This window comes from Danio rerio, chromosome 3 (genome assembly GCF_052040795.2).
Source record: "Danio rerio strain M-AB ecotype USA chromosome 3, GRCz13ab, whole genome shotgun sequence".
Classification (NCBI taxonomy): domain Eukaryota; kingdom Metazoa; phylum Chordata; class Actinopteri; order Cypriniformes; family Danionidae; genus Danio; species Danio rerio.
Window position 1 is genome coordinate 5,786,740 of NC_141023.1, and position 25,761 is coordinate 5,812,500.

The following is a 25,761-nucleotide window of genomic DNA, read 5'->3' on the forward strand; positions in this document are numbered from 1 at the left end:
TTGTCCCAGGTTACTGGCAAATTAAAAGTCCCATTAGCAAGCTTCGTCGCACGCGCATTTCAAAATAAAAGTCCGATAAAAGCAAAATAAGTTAAATATTAAACTTTTGTTGTTTATTTGATCTCACTCTCCGCGACCCACTGAAAATGTTCCCGCGACCCACTTTTGGGTCGAGACCCACCAGTTGAGAAACGCTGCAATAGAGCAAAGGAAGCAGGAAAAACAACATACAATACTTAACGAAAAAAAAAAATCCTTTATAGTTTTACTTATAAACCCTGCTGAAAAATCCAGCTTAAACCAGCCTAAGATCGACCAGCCTGGTTTTAGCTGGACAGGCTGGGAGATGACCAGCTAAAACCAGCTTAACCAGCCTAACTAAGCTGGGAACCCAGCCAAAACCAGCTATGTCCAGCTTAAACCAGGATCCTAGGCTGGTTTAAGCTGGATTTTTCAGCAGGGAAGACAGAGTTGATGATCTCAGGGGGAAAAACTAAGGTAATCTAAACTAATCTAAATGCTCAAATACATTAAAGAAGGCAAATGTAAACCATGTTAATAAAAGAAAAGCTTGACACAACTTGACATGAAACAGTTGTGAAGTTAAGTGGGTGCGCTCTGATAAATGAGTCTCATCTTGGTTGTTCATGATTTATTAATTTAATTTAAGAAATATAATTATTTTTTAAAAAAAAATTCAACTTCATCTTTGGGATATGGTGGATTTAATCACTAAAGAGTTGTGGAAGAACTTACATTTGTGAAGGGAAAATCTAGACAAACCAGTTCTAACAAGCCAACTGTGTTTCAAAGGTCAGGATGTGAACTGCATAAAGAAGCTTTTCTGTTTTTAATCCCTAGGTGTAGTTTTATTTTGTTCTCATGTCACTCAGAGTTACTTGTTTTACATTGCGACCTAAACATTTTCACCACTGAAACTGCTTCTAGAAACAGGCCTACTGCAATTTTTCAAATAACAACAGAGAACTAAAATAATATGGAACTTAGCATGTGAATCTGGCGTTTGGAGTCAATGACCACTGAAGACTATATATATATATATATATATATATATATATATATATATATATATATATATATATATATATATATATATACATACTGTATATATATATATATATATATATATATATATATATATATATACATACATACATACAGTTGAAGTCAGAATTATTAGCCCCACTTTAAATTTCTTCTTTTTCTAATATTTCCCGAATGATGTTAAACAGATTTAGGAATTTTTCACAGTATTATCTATAATATATTTTCTTCTGGAGAAAGTCTTAATTGTTTTATTTCAGCTAGAATAAAAGCAGTTTTTATTTTCTTTTAAACATTTTAGTCAATATTATTAGCCCCTTTAAGCAATATTTGTTTGGTATTGTCTACAGTACAAACCACTGTTACAATAACTACAAGAAACATAGACCAGAGTCATTACAATTTATGAAAATATAACTAAAAAGTATTACTGAAAAAAAAATCTTGTCACTTTCACATATAGGAGGAAGGAAGATTACATTAAGTTTTTCTCGATAGCATAATTAAACTCATTTATCCTTCATTTTGTCATTAAAAGCAAACAATGATGCACAAACACACAACAAACACACAACAGTACTGTAAACAACAAAGCAGTTAAAGCTGTACAATTGTTCATGTAATATGGTGACCAACTTAAATCACACCATACAGTGCACACAAAACACACAGTACCTTTTTCAGCAGAGATCCCATGATTTCATTACATTATAAAAACACAGGCACACACAACAGAAAACCTCAGTGTTTAATAAGGGTGTCACGATCCTCCAAATCCTCGATTCGATTACATTTTCGATTCTAAAGGCACGATTCGATTCGATTTTCGATTATGAATAATTAATTAATTAATGACCAATTAATTTTTTGTAGCCTACCGTTTAAACTACCTGACCTGCATGGTCTTTGTTTTACCCATAAACAAATCATACAGTAAATGAATAAAGGCAAGATACACACATAATTGCCACCTGTCAATCACTTTTTCTGCGGGACTCGTGAATAGGCAGTGATCTGTGTCGTTATAATGGCGTCGGTTAAAAAGACGCACAACCAACAGGAACCAGCCAACAGTATCTGAGGAGTTCGCTAAAATGACTAAGTACAAGTGAGTGAAAGATTGAAGCAGTCCTCTGACTGCCTGGACCTGCTGTCTCGAGCGCATGGCTGTGTGTGCGTCTGTGTCTGTGTGGTCACGTGATGTGCGTTTTCAGAGGTAGAGAGGAAGGAGGGCTGCTCAGAAATGCTACACGCCACTGTGGATGTCAAATCGTTGTCGTTCTAAAATGGCATTTAAAAACAAAGACAGTGCAAACAGGGCCTGAGTGTGTACTTTTCGCGAGCGGATTTGCAACGGGGGCGGGCGGAGGATCGTAGGACTTAATACGTACATAGCAGAGCTTGCAAAACTGTGTTTTTTTGTCGACAACACGAACGTTGTCAACATAACTCACTGGAAATCCAAAATACTTCCACACCGGCGACTTCATTGAAAGAGGAGAGGGTTTAAGTTCTGTCGACGGGTCTCCTGCTTCTGCAGTTTAACAAGCACTTCAACAATCCTGTTTTTTCCCGCTTGGCAAGCCAAGCTGACGTGACATGGGGGCGTGGCAGCATCGACGATTCTATTTTTTTGATTCGATAATCAAAATTGAGCATAAATTTTGATCGATTTTGATTTAAAATGGAAATCGTGACACCCCTAGTGTTCAAAAAAAAAAAAAAAGCATTTACAGAAAGTTATACTTCAACATTGGGCTCATTTTTCTGAGACCTAAGTAACAGCTGAACACCCATAATTACACCAACCATTAGAAACAGGACCTGCAAAGATCACGAGTAACATACTCGAATACAACTGCATTACTTTTAAAGTTCGCCTGAACTCAGAATTTTCCAGAGACTTCTATACCTTCAGAATATGTCACAAAATGCATACTTATGCACTATTCTATGCCATGTTGTAGAGAACGTAGTAAAAGTAGTGCACTCACACTGAAAGTCCTAAAAAGTACAAGCGCACAAGTGACAAACTCAGAGATATCGATGTTTATATTAGTTTGACATCTTCTAAACATGAGATATGGAGCACACTAGCTTATAGTTGAGGTCAGAATTATTAGCCTCCCTTTGCATTTTCTTTTTTTTTATATTTCCCAAATTATGTTTAAGAGATTCAGGAAATTTTCACAGTATGTCTGATGATATTTTTTCTTCTGGAGAAAGAATTATTTGTTGAATTTCAGCTAGAATAAAAGCAGTTTTTAATTTTTTAAACACCATTTTAAGGACAAAATTATTAGCCCCTTTAAGGTACTTTTTTTTCTAAATAGTCTACAAAACAAACCATCGGAGCTATCAGGCACTGAGGTTGAACTATTTCATTTATTTTGGATTGTGCAAGTAAAACTTCCCTTTGTAGGTAATTATACTCCTTTCTGATGATGAATTCGGTTGTAGGGTTTGGTCATTTATTTCTCTAATTTGGCAACTGTTAAATTTAATGTTTTGAATTTCCATTGTCATGGACAAAGGTAGAGGGCCAGAGGGTGTCGTGGACGAAATTGAAATGTGGGTATGTTGTTTAACGGTTTGGCACCCTAATAAGTCTTTCAGAATTTTCAAAATTTTTAATGTTCATAATTTTTATGGACAGAATTTCAAAGGGTAGCTTCCGGGCTGGAGGGGGTCTGGTTCGAGCACCACAGGATTTCATCTCTATTATTCGCAGACAGCTCTGTTGGCTTCTTCAAACATGGACCTCCAGCATGCACTAGGATGGTTTGCTGCTGAGTGTGACGCGGCTGGGATGAGAATCAGCACCTCCGAGTCCGAGGCCATGATGCTCCACTGGAAAAAGGTGGTTTGCCATCTCCAGGTTGGAGGAAAGTCCTTACCCCATGTGGAGGAGTTCAAGTATCTTGGGGTTTGTTCAAGAGTGAGGGAAGGATAAGCATGAGATTGACAGGCGGATTTGTGCAGTAGCAGCAGTAATGCGGTCGATGTACCGGTCCGTTGTAGTGAAGAAGGAGCTGAGCGGAAAGGCAAAGCTCTCGATTTACCAGTCAATCTACGTTCCAACTCACAGCTTTGGGTCATGACCAAAAGGACAAGATCTCGGATACAAGCGGCCGAAATGAGTTTCCTTCTCAGGGTGGCAGGGCGCACCCCTATAGACAGGGTGAGAAGCTCGGTGTAGAGCCGCTACTCCTCCACATCGAGAGAAGTCAGCTGAGGTGGCTCGGACATCTGCTTCGGATGCCTCCAGGACGCCTACCTAGGGGGGTGTTCCAGTCATGTCCCACCGGGAGGAGGCCTTGGGGAAGACCCAGGACACGCTGGGGGGACTATGTCTCTCGGCTGGCCTAGGAATGCCTCGGTATCTCCCCAGAGAAGCTGGAGGAAGTGTCTGGGGAGAGGGAAGTCTGGAGTTCTCTCCTAAGACTGCTGCCCCCGTGACCCGGCCCCGGGTAAGCGGATAAAAATTATGATGATGATGATATATCTTTGGGGGCTTGGGCCCTTAGAATCATTCCAACTTTCCCAGTGTTGTCAACTATTTTCAAGAAAAATGCACTAAACTCTACTCGAAAAGTTGCTAAATTAAGTCATACGTCCAGGGCTTAATTTGTGCCGGAACACGCCGGATCCGGCACCATCATTTTACCAACTCTCCTCCTCAACCCTCCTCCTTCCCCATCCGCAGTTCACTTTCACTTTCTTCCACGACTCCCCAACCCTCTTTCCTTTCGTCCGCAACACACCCCGCCTCGCTCACTTTAGTACGCGACAGCCCTCTGCCATTTACCGCACCAACTCTACCTGCTCCCCCAGCCCCCCATTCCCCACTTTCGTGTGCGACACCTCTCCATCCTCGGGTAACATGCCGGATCCGTTACCCCAATCTGTTCCAGGACCTCGTAAGTCACAAATTAACCTGAAACTATGATACAAGTATAAACATTTAACAGCAAATCAGCAAAGAGAGCCACGCAGCTCTGTATTAGTGGTTCCTTGATGATATCTACAGTACAATTCATAAACCTGAAGCAGCTCAGAGCGTCTTACAAAACCACAAAAAAATCGATTTCAGCCAACTCCTAAATCACACATCTAACATGGTTTTACATTTTAGTACTGTTATTTTGTAAATACAGGGTTCCCATCCTTTCATGAACAGCAGATTCAAGCACTTTTTAAAAGCATCGTTCATTTTAAATCAAGCACCTTTCTTAATTCCCCAGCATATGTAGAGCTATGATAGTCCTACTGTACTTAAAATTTCACTTACACTTAATATTTGCATAAAAAATTAGAAAATAAAGTTATCATTTTTAAAAGTCATGTTCAGAGAACTTTAATAAAATGAGTTAAATTCAATACTGATGGTATTCAAATGCAGTTTCTGAAATGCATTTCCATTTCCATTTAGTCATTTAGCAGACGCTTTTATCCAAAGCGACTTACAAATGAGGACAAGGAAGCAATTTACACAACTATAAGAACAACAATGAATGAGTGCTGTAGGCAAGTTTCAGGTCTGTAAAGTCTAAGAAGGAAAGCATTAGTAATTTATTTATTTTTTTTGTAGTTAGTGGTGGAGTCAGAGAGGGAGTTGCATATTAGTAAGGAAAGTGGAGACTAAATAGTTGAGTTTTTATTCGTTTCTTGAAGACAGCGAGTGACTCTGCCGTTCTGATGCAGTTAGGGAGTTCATTCCACCAACTGGGCAGATTGAACGCGAGAGTTCGGGAAAGTGATTTCTTCCCTCTTTGGGATGGAACCACGAGGCGACGTTCATTCACAGAACGCAAGTTTCTGGAGGGCACATAGATCTGCAGAAGTGAGAGCAGATAAGAAGGAGCAAGGCCAGAAGTCACTTTGTAGGCAAACATCAGAGCTTTGAATTTGATGCGAGCAGCAACTGGCAGCCAGTGTAAATGGATGAGCAGCGGAGTGACATGTGCTCTTTTAGGTTCATTAAAGACCACTCGTGCTGCTGCGTTCTGAAGTAGCTGTAGAGGTTTGAGAGTTAGCTGGAAGCGCGGCTAGTAGAGAGTTGCAATAGTCCAGTCTAGAGAGAACAAGAGCTTGAACAAGGAGTTGAGCTGCATGTTCAGATAGGAAGGGTCGGATCTTTCTGATGTTGTAGAGTGCGAATCTGCACGATCGAGCAGTTCTAGAAATGTGGTCAGAGAAGTTTAGTTGGTCATCAATCGTTACTCCAAGGCTTTTCACCATTTTGGATGCAGTATTAGTTGCCCCGTCCATCAGGATTGAAAAGTTATGCTGTAGAGTCGGGTTGGCAGAAACTTCAAGCATTTCTGTTTTTGCAAGGTTAAGCTGAAGATGATGAAATTTCATCCAGTGTGAAATGTCTGACAGGCAGGCTGAGATGCGAGCTGGAACCGAGGGATCATCAGGATGAAAAGAGAGGTATAGCTGGGTATCATCAGCATAGCAGTGGTAGGAGAATCCATGTCTCTGGATGACTGATCCCAAAGATGTTGTGTAGATGGAGAAGAGAAGTGGCCCAAGAACAGAGCCCTGTGGTACCCCAGTGTTTAGATGCTGTAGGTTGGACACCTCTCCCCTCCAAGACACCCTGAGTGACCTGTTAGAGAGGTAAGATCTGAACCATTGTATAACAGTGCCCGCAACGCCCAGTGACTCGAGCGTAGATAGCAGGATCTGGTGGTTGACAGTGTCAAAAGCAGCTGACACATCCAGCAAGATGAGGATTGATGATTTAGAGTCTGCTTTAGCCAGTCTGAGATCCTCCATGATTGAGAGCAGGGCAGTCTCAGTTGAGTGGCCTTTCTTAAAGCCGGATTGCTTGTTGTCCATGAGGTTGTTTTGAGTAAGTAAGTCCAGGACTTGATTGAACACAACTTTCTCCAGAATCTTGGCCATGAATGGAAGAAGGGGTAACGGTCTGTAGTTTTCAAGTAGCGTTTGATCCAGGTTGGGTTTCTGAATCAAATGTGCATTATTCATCAGTGTTATTTTACAAGATTTATATGTACACTGTAAAACCCAATAAGTTAAGGTAACTTAAACCATTTGAGGAAACCGATTGCAACATAGCATTTAAGTTCAAAAACTAATCCTAATGAGTACTGTGAACTTAATCCATTTAAGTTGAAGTTATGAGGTGTTTAATTAACTCATCACCTTCAACACTGAATTTAAAACTCTTTAAATGAGTAGGATTAAATTTCAGTACATTTTGAGTTCACTAAACTCATTTCAGTTGATAAAGTTGACTGTTGGCTTTTACATTGTAAGATTTGTAATGTTTTTTTGTCCTGTTTTTGAAAAATGAGTACAATCGTTGAAATAAAACCATAAACAACTTTTACTTCAAATTTAATTCAAGCATTTTCAGGAATCTGCGTTTGTTTTTAGGCACTTTCTAGGCCTTGAATCCATACGGCTAAAATTCAGGTATACTTTCAAGAACCGTGGGAACCCTGTGAATAATAATCTTAATGAAACAACAACTGAAATACAGTTTATAAAGTATTATAATATTTGTGTTTGGTGATGACCAAAATGCAGCCTGTTAAATCTGTTAAACCACTTTGTATTGCATTAAGTACCAGATATTTTACTTAAAACATTCTTCAATAACCTTCTCCAAAGCCTTCTGTTTTGCATTTTGATGTGACTGTTAACTGTGAAATATCTTAAATAATTCAGCGTAGTGATATGGAGCTGTAAAACCAGCTGGAACTACTTTATCTGTGTGTTTATCTGAGAATAACGGCACACCTTAGAATGCTCATCAGCCAATCTGAATCAAGCATTCAACAGCCATTTAGTATAATACACATACAGAAAGCTGGTCTCTCTGCTTGACTCATATGTCGGCCTACTAATGAGGTTCAATCTGGCTGAAACTTTTCTTTTTTTACACTGCAGGCACTGAATCAGTCTGTGTCTTGTCCACTTCCATCTTCTCCATTCTCCTGTTCTGGAGACTTAAGAAAAGGTCTTATTTCACGCATCGGCACTGAATTCTGGGTCTGGTTTGACTGATTGTGTGGAGCTTCGTCATCCTGTAGCAGAATAAGATAGAGTTATTTAACAATATTTACAGCAAATCTTTCAGCTTTGGTTTACTATTTTATTAAAAAGATGTTTGCTTGTAGATCAAATTACAGACACTTAGTCCTTACAAAACCTTTATAAATTTTTTATTTCTTAGACTTTGTACATTTACACCCTATACATATATATATATATATATATATATATATATATATATATATATATATATATATATATATATATATATATATATATATATATATACACAGACACACACACACACACATACACATATATACAGTGCATCCGGAAAGTATTGATAGCGCTTCACTTTTTCCACAATTGTTTGTTACAGCCTTATTCCAAAATGGATTAAATTCATTGATTTCTTCAACATTCTACACACAATCCCCCATAATGACAATGTAAAAAAAAAAAAAAAAAAAAAAAAGAGTTGAAATTGTTGCAAATTTATTACAAATAAAAAAGCTGTAAAACCACATGTACATCAGTATTTACAGCCTTTATTGTGAAGCTCTACATTGAGCTCAGCTACATTCAGTTTCCACTGATCATTCTTGAGATGTTTCAGCAGCTTCATTGGAGTTCACCTGTGGTCAATTCAGCTGATTGGACATGATCTGAAAAGGCACACACCTGTCTATATAAGCTCACATGGTAGACAGTGCATGTCAAAGCACAAACCAAGCATGAAGACAAAGGAATTCTCTGTAGACCTCCAAGACAAGATTGACTCGAGGCACAAGGCTGGGTAATGTTACAGAGAAATTTCTGCTGCCTGTATGATAAAGTGGCCAGACAGAAGACACTCCCTGGCTGGAATTTGTCAAAAGGCATCTGAAGGACTCTCAGACCATCAGAAACTAAAATCTTTGTTCTGATTAGACTCAAATTGAACTCTCCAGAGTGAATGCCAGGCGTTACATTCGGAGAAAAGCAGGCAGCGCTCATCTCCAGGCTAACACCATCCCTACAGTGAAGCACGGTGGTGGCAGCATCATGCTGTGGGGATGCTCAGCAGCAGGAACTGGAAGACTAGTCAGGATAGAGGGAAAGTTGAATGCAGCAATGTACAGAGACATCCTGAATGAAGACCTGCTTCAGAGTGTTCTTGACCTCAGACTGGGGCGACGGTTCATCTTCAAGCAGGACAATGACCCAGAGCACACCACCAAAATATCAATAGAGCGGCTTCACAACAAGTCAGTGAAAGTCCAGCCAGAGCCCAGACCTAAATCCTATTGAATATCTCTGGAGAGATCTGAAAATGGCTGTACACCGTCGCTTCCAATCCAACCAGATAGAGCCTGAGAGGTACTGCCAAGAAGAATGGGCGGAAATGACCAAAGACAGGTGTGCCAAGCTTGTGGCATCATATTCAGAAAGACTTGAGGCTGTAATTGCTGCCAAAGGTGCATCAATAAAGTCTTAAACAAAGGATGTGAATACTGATGTACATGTGATTTTTCAGCTTTTTTATTTTTAATAAATTTGCAAAAATGTAAAAAACTCTTTTTTTCACATTGTCATTATGGGGGATTGTGTGTAGAATGTTGAGGAAATCAATTAATAGAATCCATTTTGGAATAACGCTGTAACATAAACAGTTGTGGAAAAAGTGAAGTGCTATCAATACTTTCCAGATGCACTGTGTGTGTGTGTGTGTGTGTGTGTGTGTGTGTGTGTGTGTGTGTGTGTGTGTGTGTGTGTGTGTGTGTGTGTGACAGATGGACGGACGGACGGACGGACAGACAGATGATGGATAGATAAATAGATAGACAGACAGATAGAAAGACAGATGGAGAGAGGGACGAATGGACAGACAGACAGACAGACAGACAGATAGATAGATAGAAAGACAGACGAATAGAGGGAGGGAGGGACGGACGGACGGACGGACGGACGGACGGATGGATGGATGGAAGGACGGACGGATGGACGGACAGACAGACAGACAAACAGATGATGGATAGATAGACAAATAGACAGACAGATAGAAAGACAGACGGAGAGAGGGACGAATGGACAGATAGACAGACGGACAGATAGATAGATAGATAGATAGATAGATAGATAGATAGATAGATAGATAGATAGATAGATAGATAGATAGATAGATAGATAGATAGATAGAAAGACATACGGATAGAGGGACGGACGGACAGACGGATAGATGGATGGATGGATGGATGGATGGATGGATGGATGGATGGATGGATGGACGGACAAACAGACAGACAGACAGACAGACAGACAGATAGATAGATAGATAGATAGATAGATAGATAGATAGATAGATAGATAGATAGATAGATAGATAGATAGATAGATAGATGATAGATAGATAGATAGATAGATAGATAGATAGATAGATAGATAGATAGATAGATAGATAGATAGATAGATAGAAAGACATACGGATAGAGGGAGGGAGGGAGGGACGGACGGACGGACGGACAGACGGATAGATGGATGGATGGATGGATGGATGGATGGAAGGAAGGACGGACGGATGGACGGACAAACAGACAGACAGACAGACAGACAGACAGACAGACAGATAGATAGATAGATAGATAGATAGATAGATAGATAGATAGATAGATAGATAGATAGATAGATAGATAGATAGATAGATAGAAAGACATACGGATAGAGGGAGGGAGGGAGGGACGGACGGACGGACGGACAGACGGATAGATGGATGGATGGATGGATGGATGGATGGATGGATGGAAGGACGGACGGATGGACAGACAAACAGACAGACAGACAGACAGACAGACAGACAGACAGACAGACAGACAGACAGACAGACAGACAGATAGATAGATAGATAGATAGATAGATAGACAGACAGATAGAAAGACAGACGGAGGGACGAATGGACGGATGGACAGACGGACAGACAGACAGACAGACAGATAGACAGATAGACAGATAGATAGATAGATAGATAGATAGATAGATAGATAGATAGATAGATAGATAGATAGATAGATAGATAGATAGATAGATAGATAGATAGATAGATAGATAGATAGACAATAGTAAATATCACTGTAAATGTAAGTATCTATAATAAAAGTCTATATGAGATTTTCACCTGCAAATGCTCATTCTGTCCACTTGCTGGATTAGACTCAGCTGAACACTGTGTTGAGGAAAAGATGCATTAATTACAAAATCTACATAACTTATCCAAACTTTATTTATTTTACTGACCTGAAAGTGCTTTTTGATGACTGGGAGGAAAAGACACAAATAGATTAAGTCAGTCACTGCAAACCTAATCAGTTTCAAGAAAAGTGCAGTATTATGGAAGACTATTAAAGGTGCAGTAGGTGATTGTCCTCAGAAATATGTTTCATTGTGCTGGTTGAAAGTCTCTTCACAGTCCAATAGTAATGAATAAAGTAAATGATCTAAATGTATTATGTATTTTTATATTCTGGGTAAGGTATAAGGCTAAAAAATGTTTGTTTAACTAAAAAAAATCATCAGGCCGATAGGTAAATTAATTAGGACAGGTAACACAAATGGTCAGTCTGGAAATTTCAATTTGAGAACTCATGATTTATTTTATCTGTCATGTTGACAATTAATAATATGCGACTAGATATTTTTCAAGACACTTCTATACAGCTTAAAGTGACATTTAAAGGCTTAACTGGGTTAATTAGGTTAACTTTGCAGGTTAAGGTAATTAGGCAAGTAATTGTATAATGATGGTTTGTTCTGTAAAGTATCAAAAAAAATTTGCTTAAAGGGGCTAATAATATTGTCCTTAAAATGTTTTTTTTTTTTTTTTAAACTGCTTTTGTTCTGGCTGAAATAAAACAAATAAGACTTTCTCCAGAAGAAAAAAATATTATCAGACATACTGTGAAAGTTTCCTTGCTCTGTTAAACATTATTTGGGAATTTCTTTTTAAATAATAATAATAATTATGTTTTATAAAAATGTTTTTAATGTATTACTGTTAAAAACGTATAAAGCATATTTTGGCATGACATACAACGCACAATGCCTCTCCAATCAAGTTCTATAAATCTGAGTCTTTCATAATACACACAATTGTTAATGATTTACTGTCTCTCTCCTCCTCTCCCTGCATTTTCTCTACTCTCCTCGTGATGAAGAGTAGGCAAACAGCATAGATCAACTTGATTATAAATCTAAAGGTGCAAACATGTAACACCAGGTGGAAAATAACTGTTTATAGGCTATAATCACTATTTAGATGCTGTTACACATATGAACTAGGCTAAACATTATTAAAAACCCACGAGGCACTTGACTTTATATCACATTTGCATTATTTATTTTAAATGTTTCCTTCCTGTTAAAAATAAATATATTTCCAATCTGATATGTAATGGGGAAAGAAAGTTGCACGAGTTCAGCAGATGGTGGATTCGAACCGGGTTGATGATCGCTCGCGTCAAAACATGATGCCGTGCGCTTGACGAGGTACGCCACTCACGCTGTAATCCTGCTTCGCTCTTTACTCATGTTGTCTCTATCAATCAGGCATTGATGGGTGTAAACCGTGAATAGCTTTCTCCAACTAGGTGCGCTATTTGCACTTAGCCTAAAAAGACACTCCAAATAGTCTCTTTTTCTCGTCCCCTCGCAGGGGGGCCCCTGGTGCGCATGGGCCCCTGGGCCTGTCTATGGTAATCTATTCTGTGCACATTCATGACTTCAGAAGGAATGGCTTTGAACGGCAGGGGAGTAACATGCATTTTTAAAGCTATTATGCTAACGTTAGCATTTTGTCATATCACATACCGCACCTTTAAACCATCTGCACCTTTAAAACGGTTTTCAAACATTGATCAAATTGCTTTAATGTTAAACTGAAAAAGTATAACAACAATTACAAATCAAGATGAGCCAGAGACCCAAGATCAACCAATTAGATTTGAATGTTATAGACATTATGCTTTTAAAGTCTGGTTTGTACTCACGTGGTTGAAATATGATTAGGAGAAGCACAACAAAGACAAAGACGCATTCAGTGGAAAAGACGACCTTCCTCAGATCCTCCACGGCACGCTCACCATTAGCTGACAAAAGAAGATACCAAAGTGTAAATGTCGATCATTTCCAGCAGTACAAAAGTCTGCATTTTAAATGTGTTGGTTCTGTGCTAACTGTGCTAACAAAATTATTGTGTAAACGGCCAGTATACAGAAGCCAATCATTGATCGCTATTAGGGGTGTCAAAATTAAATGTTTCTTCGGTGCACCGCGATGCAGACGTGGACAATTTGATATTGGTTCAGTAATATTCATAACAGGTTATTATGTACTGACGTCATTTATCTCATATGCGCAATGTCGTATATGGCGAAAGAGGCGAGGGCGAGTAAATAAAACGCTTTTACTACTTAAAACGGTACATAATTATGCACAGTTCAACTGCTCGTGAGTTTGCTGGAAAGTCTTTCATTGACATTGAAGTAGGCACTGCATACAAGCTGCTATTTCACCAACTAGGGAGAAATGCTGTAAAAATCCATCTCTGCCTCTCTCTTTTACTTTGGACATTCCCCCTCGTTTTGCCAGTTCCCGTGAAAGGGTAGGGGTGTCCCAATTCTCTTTAGCTTGAAGGTCTAGGGCTAAGAGCAAGGAGTAGATACCCTTAGATACACTTGAAACCAAGGGGTAAGAAAATTTCCCAAAATACACCATCCACAGCTGCACCCAGAAGTAAGGAAAACCACAAATTGGTATTCTTTATCATTATTATGAATTTTTACAAGAAACAAGCACATGTTTTAAAGGGCACCAATGGTGAAAAATCTACTTTTCAAGCTGTTTGGACAAACATATGTGTGTATATAGTGTATAGACCATCATATTGGGGTGATATAAACACACCCAGTCCTTTTTTTTCAATTTAACAACATAAAAACGGTGGACCAATTAGAGCGGTTTTCAGACCGACCGCAACTTTACGTAGGAGTGCGGTCCCCCCGCCCACCGAATTGATTGACAGCTGCACGCATTAACATGTTCTGGTAGTCACGTGTATAATCATGTCAACAAGACCAGACAGACATACGCAAAGCAACCGGGAATAAAAGGTCTGTTCTGTTTGCTAGGATCAGCAATCATCATCAAATGTGATTAAGAGTGAGTTTCACATGTTTAAAGTGTTTTAAAACAGTGCACGTGTGTAATTAATTACAGCGATTTACTTCAGCTTTACTTCATCAGCACAGCCGCGTGTCAGAACAATTATAAAAGAAGACGCTTCAATCCCGGTTTGTGGAAGTTAAATCAGGTTTATTTTGTACATTAACATCACAGATATCCACACAGCAGTGGTTAGCCTGTATCCTGACACATTTGAGTGCAAAAACAGTGCTAAGCGCGCTCTGTCTGTCTGTCTGTCTGCCTGCCTGTGTGTGTGTGTGTGTGTGTGTCAGCTGCGGTGTGTGCGCATGCGTGAACTTTGTAACGATATTGCGTGTGACTCATCAATGCAACTGCACAACAAATACTGATTAGTAAAGTTCTTACTGTAGTATTTCTCACAAACGCTACGCGAGACCTTCTTCCTTTAAGTCTGTCTGTTGTCTGACGCAGCCGAGGGAGGAGATTAAAGCATGCGGGAAGGCATGTAGAAACAGTAGGCGTGAAGAACTCGCCTTAAAGGCGCAGTACGACAAAACCACCCCCTCCGGAATTCAGTATAAAACAGCATCTTGTAAAAGGTATAATGAAAAATCTGATGGGTATTTTGAGCTGAAACTTTATATACACATTCTAGAAACGCAAAAGACTTATATTAAACCTGAAAAAAGGGGTAACCTAGGTGCCCTTTAATATATTTATAACCGTGTCATGTTTTTATCGTCATGCTTAAAAACAAAACAAAAAAAGCTAAAAAAAATAAATAAAAAAAAACGATCAATTTTGCGATCTATAATCAATAATCATAACTCCTGTACAGCAGTCCCACAACATTCTGACACTCAATGACACTCGAATACCCTGTCAGAAAAGTCTAGTGGCCGCTATAATGTTAATGTTGTTTTATTGTGTTTAACTTACATACAGTAGATGAATATGGCCACTGTGTAAATGTGCAGTATAGTTATGATCCTGTTGGGACATTAGATCGTTATGATAACATGATATATGCCTTCAGCTATTTCCTGAAGATAAATACCAAAAAATAACACAACTGGAATCACTACAGCAGTCGCCATCTTCTGATCTCATATGAAGCAAGAGATTGCGATGACATATGATGACGTGTGCAGGTGCTGTAGTGCTGTCCCAATTCTTAGGTGTAAATTTTGAAGCCCTTTCCCCTTAACACTCGTTTTTAAAGTCCAAGGGGAAGGAGTAAGGGTACAAATATAGAATTGGGATTGGGCCTAAGATGATGGAAAGTACCCACAGTTGTGTTATTCATTTTATCGGTTGTTATCTGGGAAAGTATCTGGGAAAAGGAAAAGTCATTCTTTCCATTTTCAGTATGGTTGAACTTACCCATCTTACCCAATATGGTAACTTACCCATCTTATAAATCAGTTCTGTCATCAGTGCAGTGGAGTTGACAAAAGGGACAGCCACTGATCCAGTGAGATACACAATGCGTCTAAAAGGAAGCTCTGCAAGACAGAATAAAGTTTATTACCCAAATGAAAATGGTTGAAAATTAATAGGAATTCAATTCCAACTTCAAATTACAGCACTTTTCAAGCACTTTCAAGGTGCATCTTTGTTATTTCAGCACCTAACAGCCACGGTAAATTACGTTAATATACGCTGTATGTACTTTTTTACATTTAAATCCATTGTGCTATTTAAAAAAACACAGTAGGAGATTTAAGTTAAACTGTTGTTTTATTTGTTGTTGTATGTTGTTGTAATTAAAAAAAAAATTTTCAGTTATTGGATGAAGTGTCTTTTTAAGTTTGTTCTCTTTCTACCTAAGATTGTGTTTGGGTGCAAGTACCAAGCTTTCATGACCAGTCGTTCATGATATTTCATGTCCACTGCTATTCAAAGGTCATGTAACAAATTAAATCCTTAAAGAGTAAATTAATGAACTGTTCCTAAGTCAACTGTTTCGAAAATCAGTAGTCAATATTACTTTGGGTTCGGACTAAGGTACTGTTTTAACTGTATGGCAAATGTCCCACATGTCAATTGGTTTTCGTTATGTGCGAATGCATTTTAGCTAAACGGAAAACTACTCCATAAGATAACGAATTATTATGAAAGCAATGCAATTTCAAGTTCAAGTACTTTATCCAAAATACAAGCACTTTTAAAACCTTGAAAACACTATATTAAAAATCAAGCATCTTCCAGGATTTTCAGCACTCGTAAGAACCCTGTAATTCTACTAGAAATTAGGGCTGGGAATCTTTACGATCCGATCTAATTCTGATCCAGGGGCTCAGGATCCAATTGTAAAATTATTCATAATCTACATTTTTCCTTCTGCTGTACATTTACATTATAACAACTTCACATTTTAACCAGAAATAGAGTTTCTATGCTTTTGTTTAATGGTTTGAATCTCTGTATAGCAGAAATGGCATCTTAAAAATCTTTTATTTTATTGCAGAGTTATTTAGGACGAACAAGATTGAATTAAAAAAAAACAGCAGATTACCCGATTGTAAGAGCAAATATTAAGTACAACATGTCATACTATTTTTCTTAAAACATTGTTTATGACAAATGTTAAAGGGCACCTATGATTAAAATCATCTTTTTGAGGCTGTTTGGACAGAGCTGTGTGTAGGTACAGTGTGTCCAAAGTCATATTGGGGTGATTTAAAGACAAGTCTCTTTTTTTAAACTTCCTGACTCTAAAATAGAATCAAATTCCCTCCCATTTTGAGGTCAACCATAACCTGACGTAGCAGTGCTGTTTCCCCGCCCACTAATTTGATTAACAGCTGGGCGTGCGCAAAGCAACTGAGATTAAAAGATCTGTTCAGCGCTCTGTGATCATCAATCATCATCAAATGTGATCAAGAATGAGTTTTACGTCTATAATGTTTTAAAACAGTGCACATGTGTAATGAATTACAGCGATTTAACTTTATCACCACAGCCGCATGTCAGTACAATTACAAAAGAAGACGCTTCAATCCCGGCTTGTGGATGTTAAATCAGGTTTATTTTGTACATTAACATGACAGATATCCATACAGCAGTGGATATTAACCTGTATCCTGTCACATTTGCTGTGCCAAAAAAGTGAAAAGTTAAACACACACGCTGTGTGTGTCTCTGTGTATATGCGTGAACTCTGTAACAACTCATTGACTCAATGTTGCAGAAAGGCTTGAATTAACATCACAACAAACACATCAAATAATCATTGGGAAAATTTCTACTGTGGTATTTCTTACAAACGCTACGTGAGATCTGCTTCATTCATGTCTGTCTCTGTGCTGTATATCTGACGCTGAAATGATCAATCTTTTTAAAATATTTATAAGTGCTGTTTAACAGAGTGACGATTTTTCTCAACACATATTCAACATAGTAGTTTTAATAACATAGAAGTTTCTTTTGTCTTTGCCATGAATCATGATGGCATTAAATAATATATTACTGGTTTATTATTTTGCAACAATAGCAACGTTTCCATCCCCCAATTTTTATGTGCATGTTGGATGCGAGCATAAAAAACGTATAGGGATTGATGGAAACGGCAAGATGAACATACATTTTGAAAATGTGCATAAAAAACATGCGCACAACTGAATAGGATAAACCTTTTATTCGATAAGAAAATAATTGCATAGAAAAGGATGGAAATACTTTTACTAAACAAATTCCAGTATGCGCATTAAAATGAGAAATCATGTGATGATAAAATGTGAGTGAATGGATAAACCAGCAGGCTGAGCACATTGTAGAACATCTGAAATGTTGTTTTGATCATTCTAAAATGCCTTAACCATTTCAGCATTAGTATTATTACATTATTAATGACCTCCAGAACTGTCAAGAGCGTCAGTGCTTTGTGTCAAACAAGTTTATTGCGTGCCGGTTGTGTCTTCTGAGGCACAAATCCTTTATTAAATGATGAAAAGATTGCAGCATCTCCTACTGCAGCAAATTCCATCTTTAATGTTGATATTTGGCAGCAGATAATCAGGACGAGATTATTTTGTTTGCTTTGACTTGTTGGATGGAAACTCTCCATTATTTGCACGTTTTAAATGCAATATTCCAGTTTTGCGCATCAGTTTAATTCACATCTTTTGATGGAGACAGACCTACTGTGAGGTAGGCCTAGTTCCCCTTCATTAACATCCCACGTTTGCAAAACATAAGCTGCGATCCTTTACTTATTACATGTACATTTAGTCATTTAGCACAGGGGTTCTCAACCTTTTTCACTTCGAGGTCCACCTTTTTCTTTGAAAAATGTTTTAAGGTCCAAACTGATTGTCTAGAGAAAACGCTTATTTTAAAGCTTTATTTATTAGCCAAACGTTTATTTTGCCTTCTATTATTCCCTTATTTTTCTACATCATTTTATTTAAAAAAAAAAACTGAAACATTTTGCATATTTATAATAATAATATTTTAATATTTAAGAAAAACACACACAGGCAGGTTCAAAGCTCCTGAATTCTTTACTTCAGTAAAGGAACCTGACAGGACTATTGGGGATGGAAAAAAAACTGCTGATGCTTTGAATTAGACTGACTTCTATTCATCTATGGATCTATATCCATTTAAAAAACAATCTAACCCTAAATGTAAAATACAGTAAAAACCCTCGAAATCTGTTGAAACATTAGTCTGAAGGTGGTTTGGTTTGTAGCTGGACATTATTTGCGTCAGTTATAAAACACTTGCAAGGCGTTAATTTGGACAACTATGTGGATATTTTTAAGTGTTCACACAAAGAGAGCACACACAGTTTGTGTATCAACTCACTTGTGCGACTCTGATACAGTACGAGTCGCACATGTGAGGCACGCGCGAGCTGGTTATTATAACTAATCAATGTACCTTTACATTTGCATGACTGTTTGCATTATACAACTGAGAGCGTAGTCCCAGTTGACGCACAGCAGTCGGAAATTTAAGCAACAGTTATGTCTGTAATTAACAGTGGGGCTGTTTTTGAGTCCGAATTCGCCTATTCAATCCAATCACAGAAAACAGGAAATGCCATTACTACTATAATTTTAATATGACATATTTAATAATGAAATCAAATAATTATAGTATAATATTTAAGTTAATTTTAAGCTATCTCGCGGCCTACATGCAGGATCACTGAGGCCCACCGGTTGAGAATCCCTGATTTAGCCGACGCTTTTGTCCAAAGTGACTTACAATTGAGATTTGAGCATGTGCCTGAGGATCTACACTTGCGCACGTGTTAGCAGCAAATCGATTACTTCGTCCCTTGTTGGGCTGTAACCACCAACCTTTCGGTTAACAGTTGAATGTGCCAACTGATTGCGCCATAGAGACTTTACTCATAATGGAGTATGCCGTAATGGTAACATATGATTCTGTTGTCATCAGTGTCTATGCATCAGGTTAACACACTCAATAACCAGCTGTGCACTCTTCCAGCAATGGCCGGCTGCCTGAGAGGGGTCTGGCTGCAGGCTCGGTGCAGTGCAATCTGAGCTGCATCCAATGCTTTTTACTGCGCTCACCTAACCCCACGCCTAACCCTACCCGTCACAGTGACGTCACTCACTCCATTGAGTGCATTGAGTCTGACATTGCATTGCTGAGTGATGCAGTCTCAGCTTGCATCATAAAGGCTGCATCCAGATACTATTGGGCTGCCTTGACTCTTTGATTCTTTGTTTTTTTTTTTGACATTTTGTTTAGTGTTTTCTGTCCAGCCTTCACATATGGGCCAATTTCCCCAACACCAGAAGTAATATATATATATATATTTTTTTTTTTTCAGATCGCGAGTTTGTACGTGGTGACTGGTGCTACTGATTAGCAATAGAGCTATTTTACTGATTTATCACAAGATGTGATAAAAATAAACACTAAAAAAAGGCACTACAAAATGGCACTACAAAATGTAAAAATTTGAATTGTATTTGAATGATTTGAATGAATTTGAATGAAGATTTGAAACCAAGTACTTTTTTTTATCATACAAACAGCAAAAACCTTGAAGATGTTGGAGGGAGAAAAAGAGGTCACAGATGATTTATCAACCCAAGCTCATTCTGAAAACGTAGTCCCGCGGACATTTCTGGAGACAGCGGAATACGTCCCGGGAGGTACGTACTGCTGCATTTATTTTTTTTCAAGCGAATGCTGCGGGGCGGTGTGACACTGTTCCCCTTTCGCGCTCCCCGGCTGACCGCTTACCTCCTTGTGGAGGGCTTTCCCGCTGCAATCTGTTTGTCCACTCAGCTCACCGTGTAACGTCGGCAGGCTCGAGAGAAGCGGAGAGGAGGAGTCGACCACGGCGACCGGTTTCGAGTCCGGGGGAGAGCAGTTCCAGCAATCAGGTAAGACAAAAACAGAATCCCAAAAATTAAGTGATTGAGTTTCGTGACAGGGTGAGAACGCGGTGAAATCCGAAAACGCGGTAGAAAAAAAATCAGGGCTTTTCTTTTATTGGACGACTTTTGTAAACTGTTGCTCGGGTTCAGGGAAGCGAGCGGGCAGGCGGGTCGATCGGTGAAATTGGTTGGGTTGAGGGAAAGAGGAGGTCAGCCGATTGGCCGATCGCGCAGTCAATCATCCGGTCAGTCGGACAGCGGCCTCTGGCGGGTTGACGCGAGAACAGCGCGGGCGCGAAACGCGCTCGCGAGAGACGTTCGAGATGAGAAAAAGCGCACAACGGCAGCCTTTAGCGGATTCGCAAAAACAAAAACTGCAGCCGTACGTACCCGCCGGGACGTATTACGCGGTCTCCAGAAATGTCCGCGGGACTACGTTTCCACAATGAGCCCGGGTTGTGATTTATAGTGGAGAACCAATACTTTACCCAGGTCACCGAATGAGTGCTTCAGGACAACAATTCCCCAGAGTACATGAAGAAAGGCAGCTACGCAGTACCACCCAACACAATCTACAGGAGAAAAAGAAATGCATGCATTTGAAGAATGAATCCAAACTAACTTTTTGTTTTTAAATGAAGCCATTGTTTTACCTTTTTCTTTTCCCAGGGCTAAAAAATATGAATAGACCTTTATTGCAATCATCACAATCATGAAAAAGAGCCAAGCTGCTCTCCTGAACGAGCGTAAACCTGAAAAAGTCATATATAAGAAGTTTGTTTAGTACATATACTTAGTAGTTACAGTTTTTCTCAGTGACTTCGGTGCATTTCTTACAACCCTATTTACATTTGCACAACAGTTTACATGGCAGACTTAGCAAGTGGAAAAACTGAGCGTTTCACTAAAGAGAAAACAGTTAAAAAGAGCATCCACAGGCGAAAATGGGAGATGAGCCTTCTCATTATTTACATTTACATTTAGTCATTTAGCAGATGCTTTTATCCAAAGCGACTTACAAATGAGGACAAGGAAACAATTTACACAACTATAAGAGCAACAATGAATAAGTGCTGTAGGCACGTTTCAGGTCTGTAAAGTCTAAGAAAGAAAGCATTAGTAATTTTTATTTTTTTTTTAAAGAGTTTTTACAGTTAGTGGTATATCCAGAGAGGCAATTGCAGATTAGGAAGTGAAGTGGAGACTAAATAGTTGAGTTTTTAGTCGTTTCTTGAAGACAGCGAGTGACTCTGCCGTTCTGATGCAGTTAGGGAGTTCATTCCACCAACTGGGCAGATTGAGCGTGAGCGTTCGGGAAAGTGATTTCTTCCCTTTTTGGGATGAAACCACGAGATGGAACCATTTACTTTCACTTTCACTCTCTCGGATAAGGAAACGTGTTGTACATAAAGACATCTATTAGCCTATACTAAATTAATTTTGTTTGTTAAGCGCAAAGATTTGTTTCAAAACTATTTCTAAATTCAGTTCTAATTTCCAGCAAATGAATAAATGAACAATAATAACGAAGTACAGTCAAACAAGTGAGTTATATCCTAATACACATGCTGTGCCCTATATGGTCTAACACCTGACAGGTGGACTAATCTAAGCTTGTTTATGAATCTTTAATCTAAGCTTACATACTTGATAAACTGTCCAACGTGCACTGCTCTCTGGAGCTCAGATGAGCGCATGACAGCGTGTGTGCCTGTGTGGTCACGTGGTGTGCATTTTCAGCGGACGGAGGGCTGTTCAGCAATGCTAAGTAAGTGCATATACATAAGTGTGTATTTGGATCATTTTTGATCTAAAATGGCATTTTAACACTAAGACATATAAGTGTTAACGGGGCCTAAGTGTGTATTCTTCACGAGCGGGTTTGTGACAGGTGCGGGGTGGAGGATCGGCGATGCTGGCTAAGCATTGTGTTGGCTATCGACGATCGACGATGTCATCGTCTATCGGCCCAACCCTAATGAGTGCAAATGCATTTGCTATTTAAACAGCATGGTGCAAAGCGTAAAAATGACTCTTGCTTCGAGCTGAAACTAGCAAACAACAATTGCATCACACCTTGCGCCACATTGTGCCGGGTGTATGATAGGGCCCTATAGATGCAGTCACTGTTCAGATGTTGAATTTGAGTCAGGTTTGTCTGGTCAACTTAATTTCATTTGTAAATATACAGTTCATTATTTCCTGGGGTCCGTTCTTCGTACGTGGATTACTCAGTTAGCTGGATTTGGATATTGACGATTTGACACGATCCAGGATCGTTTCGTTCTTCAAAGCTGATCCGAGAGTTGTTGTCATAGGAACAGTTCTGCTAGGTTAAACCTGATCGGGAGCAGGTTCAATTCATATAAACAGGATTAGATCGGCTCAGTTCAAGCAAAGATAATACAGAAAGTATGTTCCGAATTCTGATATTTTCTTACAGTAGTAGTTATATACACTTGGGAAAATGGTACATATTTTTAAACTATATATATAAAGTTATAGTCATTAATAAAATAAATAAAGTTATATATATTAATAAAACTTATGCAATCTGCACCCTTGAAATGAAAGTACAAAGACTGCCACCTGGTGGTGCAAAGAGAAAACTTATTGATATGAACTTTTTTGATCGCTTTAGTACAAATTGTGTATAATAGAAATGCAGAATATGTGACTTTTTTTTAAAGCAATAATACATTTATGCAGTCATAAACATGTTTTTATAGTTAATATGCCAGTGATTTGATGCTTCACAAAAGTTGCAGACACCTTTACCAATGAATTTACCTATGAAAATGCTTTTGTAAACAACCAGTTATTCTTTACACCGATTAAAAAACGGATACTATTATAAAGAAAATCTTTTCTAAATGTAGAACTAAATACATTGATTTGCATTGAAATACATGATGAATACTCTTGACACATGACAGTGTAAAGCCTGCAGCTCACAACAAATGTGGAAAGTTCTTGCGTGTCATATTTAACAAACCGTTTACTGCTAATTTGATGTAATTTTGCTCACATGGATAATTGAATATTAATCAGATGATGTCATTACGCTGCTGTGCCGTCAGCCAATCGTTGCATTGCTGATCATGATTTCGAGGATCGATAGATCTGTCCTTCACAACACACGCAGCGATCTCAGATCAGTTTATCCAGACATTCTAATCTAATTCGCGAACTTGTTTGAAGAACCAAATTAGCGAGAGATCAGTTATCAAGATTAAAAGATCCAGGATCTGCCAAATCATCTTAGATCATTTAAGCGAGGTACGAAGAACGGACCCCTGTCATTCAGCAACACATTCCAAAACAAATTGTGACAGGAGCAGTTTAGGACTAGTAATCAGGCAACTGGTGAAATAATGATGTGATTTAAAACAGGTGATGTCAACAGGTGATTGTAATTATGATTTGGTACAAAAGCAGCATCCAAGAAAGGTCTAGTCTTTTAGGAGCAAAGATGGGCCGAGGATTTGATTGAAATGTTTAAAAACAATGTTCCTCAAAAAAAGAGAGGAAGACTTTTGGATATTTCAACAGTGCAGAACATTATTAAAAGATTCAAGAAATCTGGAGGAATTTCAGTGTGTAAAGGACAAGGGTGCAAGCCTAAACTGAACAACCGTGATCTCCTATCCCTCAGATGACACTGCATCAAGAATCCTCATTCATCTATTAGCCATATCACCACATGGGCTCAGGACTACGGTGGCAAACCTTTGTCAAGTACCATAATACGTAGTTACATCCATAAATGCTAGTTAAAACTCTACTGTGCCAAAAGAAAGCCCTATTTTAACAGTGTCCAAAAGCCCCGTTGACTTCTCTGGGCTCAAAGGCATTTGAGAAGAACCATCACAGAGTGGAAACGTGTACTCTGGTCAGATGAATCTGTATTTCAAGTATTGTTTTTGGGAGAAATGGAATTAACAACTAAATAAATACTTACATTTGAATTTTTCCACACAGGCTTCATTCCAGTTATATCTGGTCAAAGTTAAGAACAGTGGAAAAACCCCAACAACAAAAAGTGCTGCATATGAATAAAACACACACAAACACAGAGCACAATTATTCTTCAGTAGTGATGTGATCACCCTTCAGGAAATAACAACAGAGTTTAGCTGGTTTACTTTTATTAATTTCTCTTTTTTTTTGTAAAAAAAAATAGTGTTTTCTTCAAATAATGTACACAGTGCTACTGTATCTTCTCTGAAATATACTATGCATGTATTTAATTTACAGAATATCTCATGTCTGTCATTTGTTTACAAACAGATATTAACCCAAAGGATTTATAATGATTTCTTACCTCCGCCAGAAGCACCGAAGGCATAAAAAAGGAAGATTAGTTGTAAAGGAGGCAGAACCTCATGACCAATGTCAGACACCAGGTCCAATACAGCACGCATGTGGCCATCTTTATTTCTAATGAGCTCAGCCAATACTGCATAAAACAATTCATAACATTGTAAAAATTCTACATTTCTAACATTTAATAAAGCAACACAGGGCCAGAAAAATATACCGAACTGAATACACTTTGAGTTAAACGGGACTATATACTGCATTGTTTAATAAGTTTTTTTTTCTCTGATGTTTACAAAGTAGGTTTGTGGCTTAGGTCATTTAAAACAAACAAAAAATCTCTCCCGAATGTATATATATTTACACACACATACATACATACATACATACATACATACATACATACATACATACATACATGCATATATAAAATTAAATATATTTTATGTATATGTATGTATATACATACATACATACTTACATATTTATATATATATATATATATATATATATATATATATATATATATATATATATATAGTGTGTTACACCTTATTGTTAAGAATCATATAGAAATACTTACAGAAAATGATATTGAAGATGCATATCAGAATCATTATTCCAAAGAGTACTGTGATCAGCACTCTGTCATGTTGATCATATCTCAGACTTCTTTGCCAAAAAGATTGAAAAAGAACTGGCACAAGAAAGAAAATACAATTACACAAATGCTGTCGGTTGAGAACCCAAACACTGCCTTTAAAGCATTGTTATTTCAAAATAAAATCACTACGATAATATGGCT

General features: G+C 38.3%; 1 protein-coding gene across 1 annotated transcript in view; it reads right to left on the reverse strand.

Annotated features, from left to right (window-relative positions):
* Positions 1–1,563: 1,563 nt before the first annotated feature.
* LOC101885088 (uncharacterized) overlaps positions 1,564–25,761 on the reverse strand; it is a 34,293-nt gene continuing 10,095 nt past the window's right edge. Inside the window, exons 8-17 of the mRNA XM_087243578.1 lie at positions 25,540–25,653; positions 24,961–25,095; positions 24,598–24,681; positions 21,290–21,388; positions 21,125–21,208; positions 15,678–15,773; positions 13,113–13,211; positions 11,365–11,384; positions 11,246–11,293; positions 1,564–8,126 (exon numbers count right to left, since the gene is read on the reverse strand). Coding sequence (XP_087099704.1) covers positions 7,998–8,126; positions 11,246–11,293; positions 11,365–11,384; positions 13,113–13,211; positions 15,678–15,773; positions 21,125–21,208; positions 21,290–21,388; positions 24,598–24,681; positions 24,961–25,095; positions 25,540–25,653 — 908 coding nt within the window. The 3' untranslated portion in view covers positions 1,564–7,997. The remainder of the gene's footprint in view (positions 8,127–11,245; positions 11,294–11,364; positions 11,385–13,112; positions 13,212–15,677; positions 15,774–21,124; positions 21,209–21,289; positions 21,389–24,597; positions 24,682–24,960; positions 25,096–25,539; positions 25,654–25,761) is intronic.